This window comes from Microtus pennsylvanicus, chromosome 5 (genome assembly GCF_037038515.1).
Source record: "Microtus pennsylvanicus isolate mMicPen1 chromosome 5, mMicPen1.hap1, whole genome shotgun sequence".
In the NCBI taxonomy this organism is placed as follows: domain Eukaryota; kingdom Metazoa; phylum Chordata; class Mammalia; order Rodentia; family Cricetidae; genus Microtus; species Microtus pennsylvanicus.
The window spans coordinates 18554576-18565740 of NC_134583.1; the positions used below are offsets into that span (position 1 = coordinate 18554576).

At 41.5% G+C, this 11165-nt stretch overlaps 1 protein-coding gene across 1 annotated transcript; it reads left to right on the plus strand.

The window, feature by feature from the left end:
* The first annotated feature begins 1739 nt into the window (after positions 1 to 1739).
* LOC142849350 (thiosulfate sulfurtransferase/rhodanese-like domain-containing protein 3) lies at positions 1740 to 9132 on the plus strand. Its single transcript, XM_075971321.1, has 4 exons — positions 1740 to 1886; positions 7130 to 7303; positions 7392 to 7551; positions 8283 to 9132. Exons 1-4 carry the CDS (start codon positions 1817 to 1819, stop codon positions 8353 to 8355), a joined length of 477 nt encoding a protein of 158 aa, XP_075827436.1. The 5' UTR covers positions 1740 to 1816; the 3' UTR covers positions 8356 to 9132.
* Positions 9133 to 11165: the final 2033 nt, after the last annotated feature.

The window sequence follows — 11165 nt, forward strand, 5'->3', positions numbered from 1 at the left end:
CTAGCCTAACCGTTCATCTTTTTTAAAAAAATAATTTTTTATTTATTTAATTTATATGTATGAGTGTTTTCTTGCATGTATGTCTGTGCACTATGTACTTTCTAGGTACACTCAGAGGAGTTATAGATTGTTATAAACCACCATATGGATGTTGGGAATTAAACCGAGGTTCTCTGCTAACAAATGTTCTTAACCGCTGAACTATTCTCTAGCACACACACACACACCCCAGTTAGTCATCTTCGGGTTCAATGAGATACATTGTCTCAAAAAAGAAAGGTGTAGTGACTGAGGAAAGACACCTAGCATCAACCTCTGCCCTCTATACACACACCCACCCTAACTAGTGCACACACCACATACATATACAGACAACTACACACACACCTAACACACAATAAAGAGTACTAAATTATTGAAAATGGGCTGATTTTAGACAGGCGATGGAGGAGCATGTTTTAATCCCAGTTCTCGGGAGACAGAGGCAGGCAGATCTCTGTGAGTTTGAAGCCAGCCTGGTCTACAGAGCGAGGTGCAGGACAACCATGGACACAAAGACACCCTTTTTTAAAAAACAAAACAAATACAAAGACAAAGACAAAAAAGAAAAGAAGAAAATGTACTGATTTCAAAATGTATATTTAATGAAATTATTTCTTGGGCATACAATTTAATATCAGTTTGAGTTAATATGTTAATTTCTAACTGAATAAATTCCAGTTCAATGCAGCTTTCATGATGTTTGGAGAACTAAATCGAGGAGAAAGTTAAGGTAAAGCGAGAAGCTTTATAAGGGGGAAAAAATGTCCTAGCCCACCCAACCCAACTATGCCCCGAGTTCTAATCCCTGGAACCTGTAATGCGTTACCTTCCCTGGTATTTTAGTCAGTGCTATTGCTGTGGAGAGACACCATGACCATGGCAATTCTAGTAAAGGAAAACATTTAATCAGGGCTGGCTTTCAATTCAAGTTTAGTCCATTATCACCATGGCAGGGAGCATGGTGGTGTGCAGGCAGACATGGTTCTGGAGAAGGCGATGAGGGTTCTCCATCAGATCTGCAGGCAGCAGGAAGAGAGAGACACACCTGGCCTCGTGTAAGCTTATGAAACCTCAAAGCCCACCCCCATGACACTTTTCTTGCAACAAGGCAACATTGCCTAAGGCCACTGCCTAAGCATTTAAATACATGATCCTATGGGGGCCATTCTTATTCAAACTGCCACACCTGGTAAAAGAGACTTTGCAGATATTATCCTGTGTTAACTGTCTGGAAGTGGGGACACTGGCGTGGATTATTTCAGTGGTCTTTAGAGGAAGAAGAGAGGAGGGCAAATGAAAGGACTTGGAGCAGATGCTAGAGTCAGCCAGAGAGGTGTGAAGGTGCTCAGATACCTGCTCTAAAGATGAGTAAAGACCGGGAGCCAAGGGATAAGTCAGCATGAGAAGACACGAAAACAGGTAAAAGTAAATTAAAATAAAAAGCTTCCCTGGTGTTTTTTTTTTTTTAAAAAAAACACATATTTTTGAACACATTGATTTGTGTGGTAACTTCAAAATTGTAAATAATCAATTTCTGCTGATTTAAGTCAGTAAACATATGGCGAGTTGTCAATGTAGCAGTAAGAAGCTAACACTATAAAACTGCCAAAGACCATCTTCGGATAAAGTCAAATATTCCCTGTGTGGCAGTACCCGGTTCTGTCGGTGCTGACTGCGGGGCGCTCAAGAGCCTGGACAGCGCCGGTGGTGAGAAGCCAGGAAGGAGGAGGAGGAAGTGGTCAGCAGCACCCGGGGTCCCAGATTGCCCACGGTGATGTTGGCCAGGCGGGTGCTTGGGACCTCACGCAGGGCGGCGCTAGGATCGGTGGAGGCTGCGCTTGGCGGTGAGCTTGATCCCCGAGAAACAAAAACCACCTGAGATCGAGTGCCAGGGAGGGGATGACATTGAGCGTGCGCTCGTCTTTAGACTTCCAGTTAAAATAAGTGAAGCCCACTTAGTTACTCTTGGCACGTAGGTATCTGGTGCCCATTGCAGTTTTTGCTCCTTTTGATCCTCCGGATTCCGTGTCTGGAGATGCGGGGATGAACGCAGCGGCAGAGCAAACGTGGCACCAAGGTTATTTATAATGGAAATTAATTATGCAAGTTTGAGTGATGAAGGTCACTTCGCCACTGAAAGGAGCCAGCAAGAAGGCTCCGGAAAGGCTTAATTATAAACCCACCCTTTTAACTTACCATTGTGACCCGACCCAGCAGCGGCTAGAGCTCATCTTTTCATGAAACACACACACACACACACACACACACACACACACACACACACACCACACACACTAAGAGCCGGGGGTGGGGGTTAGAACTAGGAAAGTACTCCCTCTCCCATTAATTCTGTAAATTTGGAAGAAGGCAGAAGTGAATGTCGCTATTGACCCAGCTGGGTCTAAAGCTCAATCCAGGGCTTCAGTCCTTCCCAACACTCCTCCACACCCTTTTATTTTATTATATTTTATTTCTTATTTTAAAGAGTCTCTTATTTAATGTAATATTTTCTCCCAAAGAAGCAGGTTTATGGGCCCAGAAAGATAGCCTCCTTTGTTCTTTTGTTTCTGAAGATGGACTTTTCTGTGCAAATTGTTACCATTCATGTTTCTGTAGCAAAAGTAGGTGATCAAATCTGCCAGGCCTCCTGCAAAGAATTAGCTCCCCAAGGAGTTCACCTTTTGTATGTGGATGGGCGAGATGGAGACAGATACAAGTATGCAACCCAATCCAGAGTAAATCTTGACTTGAACACCCTGCTAGAGGAAGGGGCCTTTGTGTATTTGTTTTTGTTTCTTTTCGAGACTGAGTTTTTCTCTGTAGCTTTGGAGTTTGTCCTGGAACTCTCTTTGTAGACCAGACTGGCCTCAAACTCACAGAGACCCACCTGCTTCTGCCTCCAAAGTGCTGGAATTAAAGGTAGGTGCCATCACTGCCTCGCACTTTCCGTATTTTAAAAGGTACACAAATCGCGCATAGTTATATTCTCACTAAAACAAAGCAAACAAAAGAATAGCAGAGCCACAGATCTCCTTTAAATACTCGAATCCCACTCCTCAGATATGGATGATAATGGCTCTTTTAAGTTTTTCTATGGTTACCCATAGATAAAAGTTTGTATTATATGTGTGTATTGTGTATATACTTCTATATTTTGACTCACATAAGTATTTAGCTTTTAAAAGCTGCATATTTTCCATAGTGGGAATGTACTACAGTTTACTAACCAGTCACTTGTAAAAAAATTTAAGTCCCAAATTTTATTATAAAATTATTTGATAATCATTGTGTAATCTACGTGGTGCACACAAACAGGTGTTTTAGTAGAATGGATTAGAAGCAGAATTGTTAAAGGGAAATGTCAAGAAATATTAAATAGATATGAAAGGAGAGTAAATGTTCCCTGTAAAAATGAAGGGAGAGGTATTTCTTTCAGAAGGAGCAGTATGGTATAATTATGAAAACAGGAATAATTATTAATCGCACTGTGTATACATTAATATTATTTAAATCCAACAGCATATATTCATTAGTTTTCTCAGTGCTGTAACATAATACCAGACAAAAGCAAATTCAGAAAGGGTTTATTTTGGCTCATGGCTTGAGAAGGGATATATATTATATATATTATGTATATATAATATAATATATATGTATTCACCAAAACTTAAGACTCAGACATCTTTTTCTTCAGTGTCAGAACTGTTGAATACTTCTTTGGTTGAACACCAGACCAAGTGGTCAATTTACAAGTAGAGGATATGGTACACAAAACACCTACCGCTTGATGCAAATAGATAGTATGTAGTGCAGGCTCATGCCATAAGAGACTTACACTGCTGCGTCAGCCTTTGATGACTGAATGGAAGAGCAATAAAGCCTGTCTTTATTTCCTACTACCTCACAAGAGAGCATAGCTGATTTATAGGAAGTTAAGTCAGTCTGATGATTACAAGGAAAAAATTAACTTTGATCCAGTTTCAAGAGTTGCTTGCTTTGGGTACATTTTCCATGTTGGTAAGCAGGGCTGGAACCAAGCTTAATATAATTTACGAATTACATAGTTTTCTAGTTTCTTACCATAACACATAGAAAATGTATGGAGTTAGCCTGCTGTCTCTAATTTGAATAGGTTGATTCCAAACTTTTAAAAATATAATTCTGGGAGCTGGAGAGATGGCTCAGAGGTTAAGAGCACTGACTGCTCTTCCAGAGGTCTGGAGTTCAATTCCCAGCAACCACATGGTAGCTCACAGGCATCTGTAATGAGATCTGGTGCTGTCTTTTCGCAGGCGTATATATACTAAATAAATAAATTTTAAAAGATGTTCAAAAATATAATTCTGAGGGCTGGAGAGATGGTTCAGTGGCTAAGAGTTCATTCTGCTCCCGAAGAAGTCCTGAGTTTCCTTACCAGCATCCACTTGGGGCACCTCCCAACCCCAGGTAATTCCAGCTCCAAGGGACATGACACCTTCTTCTGACTTCCAAGAGTACCTGTAGAGGCCTCTTCACATGTACACACAGATCCATAGAAAAATAAACCTTAGACTGGAGAGATGGCTCAGCGGTTAAGAGCACTGAGTTCAGTTCCCACCGCCAATGTCAGGAGGCTCACAGTGCTTCCAACTCCAGCTTCTGGGAATAGATACATGTGACCTCTGCACACATATGCTAGACACATACACAGGGGGAAAGCACCTTAAAAGTTAAATAAAATTGTTTTAAATATCATCTTGGGGCTACAAGACAGCTTAGTGGGTAAAGCTGCTTGCTACGCAAGACTGGTGACCTAACTTTGATCCTGGAACCCAAGAAGAGATGGAAGAACAGACTCCTCGTCAAAGCTGTAATGTCATCCCCACACGTGATCCTGTAGGACAGATTTCTAAAAGTAGAGCCATGAGGGGAAAAAGAAGATGCAAACTTAAAATGTTATTACGCTAATTTCCTTCAAAAGATCTATTTAAAACTTTAGGCTCAGCACTTGGGAGGTTGAGGCAGGCAGATATCTGTGAGTTCGAGGCCAGCCTGGTCTACATAGTGATTTCCAGGATATGCAGGGCTATGTCGAGAGTTCTTGTCTTAAACAAAACGAAACAAAACTGTGTGTGTGTGTGTGTGTGTGTATTTATGTGTAAGAGTAATTTGTCCACATGTATGTCTCACCTACGTGCTTGGTGCCTGAAGAGGGGTGAAAGGTGGTCCTGGATCCCTCAGAATTAAAGTTACAGACTGTTTTGAGCAGCCATCAAATCTTGGAATCAAACTCAGGTCCTCTGGAAGAGCAGTAAGTGCTCTTTTTTTGTTTTGTTTTGTTTTAGAGTTTTGGTTTTTCAAGACAGGGTTAACCACTCTAGCCCTCCTTTAAGAGTTCTTAATGGTAATGTGTGAGAAAATCCATTTCCTCAGACCTTTGCCAGTATTTGGTATAATCAAAGCTTCACTGGTTTGATGCAAAGTTTTAACACTTATACCCCCCCACCCACCTTTTTGGTTTTTGTTTTTTGAGACAGGGTTTCTCTATGTAGCCCTGGCTATCCTGGAACTTGCTCTATAGACCAGGCTGACCTTGAACTCACAGAGATCCACCTGCGTCTACCTTCCAAGTGCTGGGATTAAAGTTGTACACCACCACGTCTGGCAGGGACAGATCTTTATTAAAGGTTTATGTGGGAGGAGCCAATCCACTGTAGGTGTGCCACCCTGAGCAGGTAAATGGGGTGATAAGCAAGCAGGTTGAGCAAGCCATGGAGAACAAGACAATATGCCGCAATCCTCCATGGCTTCTGTTCGGTAACTGCCTCCAGATTCCTGCCCTCAGTTCATGCCCCTGGCTTCCCTCAGTGATGAACTTAGGAGCTTTAAGGTGAAACAAACCCTTTCTTCCCCAAGTTACTTTTGGCCAAGGTGTTTTATCACAACAGCAGAAACCATATGATATGCAAGTTCCTATTCTTATTTGCAAAGGGAAATGAAGTTAAATTTTTCCTCATATTGTCACTTGAGTTACAAATGGGATTAGCAAATTATACCCATAACAATTATTAAATGTCTTATATGTTTCAAAGCTCTTGCTAGCTAAAGGGGTTTTGAGGGCATACGAAGAGGCTGAAGGCCAGCTATGAAGCACACAGAGCAAGTTGGCAGACCGCGTCGTGTTGCTCAGTCAGAACGTGTGCACACTGGCAAACGTTTTTCTGTGCTCTGCTCACAACATACCTGCTTCTCAGGTATGTTAGGGCTGAGCCAGGGGCCTCATATTAGAAGCAAGCACTTTACTACTGATCTGCCTCCCCTCACAAATAGCTTCTGATACCAAATGTATAATTTTTCTACACCAAGCTAATTCTCTATTTGAGTCTTAAAATTTAATTCTGAACCAACTACCCAGAGTTACTGAAGACACCAGACAAAACTGTGCCAACTTTAGACACCATTCCCAAGTTCACACTTCCCACATTTCTGACCAACGGAATATAAATCAGAACTTCCCATGACCCCTTCTCCATTGTCAATAATTCACTAACGGAACTCAGTTAAGCACTTCTATCAGTTTATTTTCAATGATTTATTAAAGAATACAGATGGGGAACCTACTGAAGAAGCCATGGTATGAGATCTAGAAGAATCTAGAAGAGTGTTTCCCTCTTCATGGAACTGAGGTGTGGCATGTTCCCAGTGCGTAGATGTGTTAGCTCAGTACATCTCCAAACCCCATAGATGAAAGATTTTAATGGAAGCGTCATAACGGAAGCACTGTTGACTGCTAAGTCAGTCTTCTAGCCTTGCTCCACTGCACAGAAGACCGGGCATGAAAGATCCAAGTTGTTCTCACGGCTTAGTCTTTTGGGTGATCAGTGCCACCCCGAAGCTGTCTAGGGCACCAGAGCCAACATCATTCAAACAAAAGTATCTTTTCCTCCCACTCCCAGAAGTTCTATGTACTTCCAGGTCAGGAACCGGGAACAGAGTATGTATCCAGAGTTTATTAAAGCAAAAAGGTGAACTCAGTTATGTCATCTAACTATAACCTACTTATAGCTGTTAATACCAATGTCACTTAAGTCTGAATTTTTTTTTATAGGTTTGAAGTCAATATGGGGAAGCAGCCAACATTTTTGCTCTGCTCTTTCTAAGGGTGTCACATATAGGGAACTAAAAAACCTGTTGAGCTCCAAAAACATTATGTTAATTGATGTTAGAGATACGTGGGAAGTTCTTGAGCATGGGAAAATACCTGGATCAATCAACATACCATGTAAGTGCTGTGTGTTTTAAACAGGTCCATCCATATGCTTAATAAGTGATTGTATCCAAAACTTAATTGTGTCACCACTTTCTTCCAGTGGATGAGGTGGGGGAAGCTCTACAGATGAACTCAAGGGATTTCAAAGAGAAGTACCATGAAGTGAAGCCATCCAAATCCGACAGTCTAGTGTTTTCTTGTTTTGCTGGAGTGAGAAGTAAGAAGGCTATGGATACAGCAATATCACTGGGCTTTAACAGGTGGGTGAATGAAGGAAAAACTAGACTGAGCACTAGATTGCAATATTAATTGGACATTTGGGATGATGGGGCTATCGCCCAGCGGTGGTATAATTGCCTAGGATGTGAAAAGCCCCAGATGCAACCCCTGGCATAACAAAAATAAACATCTGTTAGTCTACTTAAGAATCTCGTGGGGAGAGGGCAGGGCTGGAGAGATTTCTCAGTGGTTAAGAGCACTGTCTGCAATTCCAGATGATCCAGGTTTGACTCCTAGCACGCACATGGCACCTCACAGCTGTCTGTAATTTCAGTTCCAGGAGATCTGATGCCCTCGTCTGTCCTCTTTGGGCACTAGCCATGCATGTGGTGTACAGACACATAGGCAGACAAAACACCTACACACATATGTAACAAAAATTTAAAGTCAATCAGAGCTACATGATATTTGTGTTAGAAAAAAAAAAGAGTATCTTGGAACTGGTAATAGAATTCAGTGGTAAACCATGTTCCTCACATGCCCAAGTCCCTGGATTTAATCCCTACTACTGCAGGGGTAAAACAAAACAAAACAAAAAACCCCATACTGTTAATAAAGGCAGTATAGAGACCAAGGGCATGTGTCTTTCCCACCTACTAAAAACCAACGATTTTGAAAAGCAGTATAGAACTAGATAGTAAGGTGAGTAGCTATTGCAAAGTTCCTCCCGATCTTCTGCTATGAAATATAACCCTATTTTGTATGTTTTCAGTGTTCAACATTATGCTGGGGGATGGAAAGAATGGGTAACCTATGAAATTTCCGAGAAGAAACAAGAAAATTGAGTTCTGGAATAAGAGAACTCTGCCTGTGTTCATACATCCAAGGACAGTGGATGAAGCAAAAGAAATCTCCAGTCTTGGCACCAAAGGATATGCTCGGCAACTGTTTTCCTCCTCTGTGAACCGAAGAGACTGTTCCCCTGAACACTTTCAGAGTCTACTGAGAACTGCGATAATATGAATTGCCATTGACATATACAGATTCTACAGTTAATTTTTAAGTGTTTGGTATTCCAAAGGATCAGGTAGCTTGTGTGACCTAATCATGTGCAGTCATACTATAAGCAGGCATGTTAACAAGCAGTCCCGATCTTAAACAATAACTAAGCATTGGTTTAAGGCCCATACTTGTAGTTCCAATACTCAGTAGATTGAGATAGGCAGATTGCTGTAAATTTGAGGCCAGGCTATAAATTTGATATTCTGTTACAAAAGAAAAGGAAAGGAAAGAAAAGGAGCTGGGGTCCAGAGACATAAACTCTGAACAGGAAAACACATTCACAGCGTCTGAAGACTCAGGACATGTGGCCAGAATAGAAACAATGTAACTAATTTTAAAACTTCAGGTTAATGTGAGGATAAAAGTTGCATGGGTTATGACTGTGGAAGGCAAACGAACCTGGAAGAGGTCAGGAAATTTTGTAGGCTAGTAGATTGTCTATGGTATGACTGAATTGTCAGGAGTATGCGTGTCAAACCCCATCAAAGCAAACACAAAGACATGGTATTACAAGAAATATACCTCAATTTGAAAACTAATAAAAACAAATATTTATACCATCTTGACTCCTTCTAGGGTGCATGTATGTTTTTAGAATGTTAAATTATATGCTTGTTAGTGTGCTGGCGTAATAGTAACAAAGTAAACTTGTGTTTTCTCGTTTTTTGAGATTTATTTGTTATACAGATGAAAGGTTTTCCCTCTTAAGGGACTACTTCCTACTTCTACTGATACATCACACTCCATCCTACATAGAGGAAGCCCAGGAAAACAGCTACAGCCTGGATCAGCTAAATGGTGGCCTGCCACCAATCAGTTTATGGTCGTCTAGATCAATACAATAAAAAATCTAAAGTTCCCTTCACCAAATATATCATTAGGGAGGGGAAACTTCCATTCTGTCAGTGTGGTGGCTTTAATATAATTGGCCTCCTAAGCTCACAGGGAGTGGCACTACTGGGAGGTGTGACCTTGTTGAAGTGGGTGTGGTCTTGTTGGAGGAAGTGTGTCACTGTGGGAGATGGGCTTTGATTTCTTTTGCTCAAGCTTTCCTCAGTTTGACACAAAGTCCATTTCCTTTTGCCTTCTGATCAAGATATATCCAGCACCATGTCTACCCGCAGGCTGCCATGCTCCCCACCACAATGATAAGGGACTGAGTTAGCGAGCCACCATAATTAAATGTTTTCCTGCTCCAGCCCCTACCTAGGGTTCCAAAGATAAAACGCTTCTCAGGAGCGGAGGGGGTAAAAGATCTCTGTAACTTCACACACAATCTGAGGACCATGCTCCTTATTGTTCTGTGTTTACCCTAATAATCCTGTCCTACTTCTAATCCCTCCTAGTTTTTTTCTTCTTTTCCTACACTCTTATCCTTTTACATGTCTAATTTCTGCCAGCTACTGCCTCTTTAGTCTTGCCTCTCAAAATCTCTTTCCCCAGAGGCTTTGAAGCAAAAGAGTTAAGAGTTTGCTTTTCACTGTGCTAAGGGCAGGGCCATTACCATGGCAACACAAGGGTCCAAGGTTACAGAAGTGAAACTGTGACCTTAGGGCTGGAGTACAGTGAGATAAGCTTTGAGACTTGGGTCTTTGGCTAGCACAGAATAGGCTTGCTTTAATGCCAATGCGAGGCTAGTTTGCTTTCCTATCTGCTGGCAGAGGGAATCCAGGACACTGTTGTTCTCTATCTGATAAGCCGTAATTCTTGTCCGTGGGCATCTCTGAATGTCTCAAATGAAGTCTCTTTGCACTGATCAACTGTCTGCCAAGGAAGATAATTGCAGGAGGGCAGACTTCTAAGTTTATTTTAAAAACCAAACCCAAACCCAACCAAAAAAAAACCCAAAAAACCTGGTTGAGAGAATAAGAGTAGTTGACTGATTTTCTTGCCAGAATCACGCACTGCTGGGAAGAGTCATCCAATATACCAATGCATAGGAGGAATTGTGCCCAGTAATTGATGAATACCTGCTGGGGTTTTTGGGATGAATCCCACCATAGAGAGGGGAGCACTATGGCTTCAAGGGGAACTTAGAGCAAGACAGCAGCTATTCATAAAGCAAATACTCCCACTGCCTGTGTGTCAGCCTCCTCCATCGGAATGTGATCCTGATGGGTTAGCTTTGTGATTTTGTCAGCTCAGTTCTCACTGCATAAGCCTAGGACCGCAGCAAATCCCAACAAGTTCTTTTGGAACATAAACAAGCAGGCCTAGGTATGAGACACAGGACAGTCCCAGTACTATTCTGGGAACCACGTTCTGGAAAAGACAATCAGAGATGCCTCAATTGGGAAGCTTCTTAGTTTGCAATCTTCATCTGTTCCATGGAACTATTATGGTGTCAGAGGCCTCGAAATGTAAATATACAACATGATTTGATGCTTTAATTTTTAAAAGTAGTTGTTTTACCTCAATCATGGGAGATCGCTTCTTAAGTAGATCACAAGGGAACAGAGGTAACCATAGAAAACGTGGCATCAATAGACCAAATTCTTTATTAACCAAATGCTTCAGCTTCCCTTCATTCTTATCTTCATCAGCTACTTCATGATTTCCATGGGGCCTCTTTGACTCTGTGAGAATGTATTCT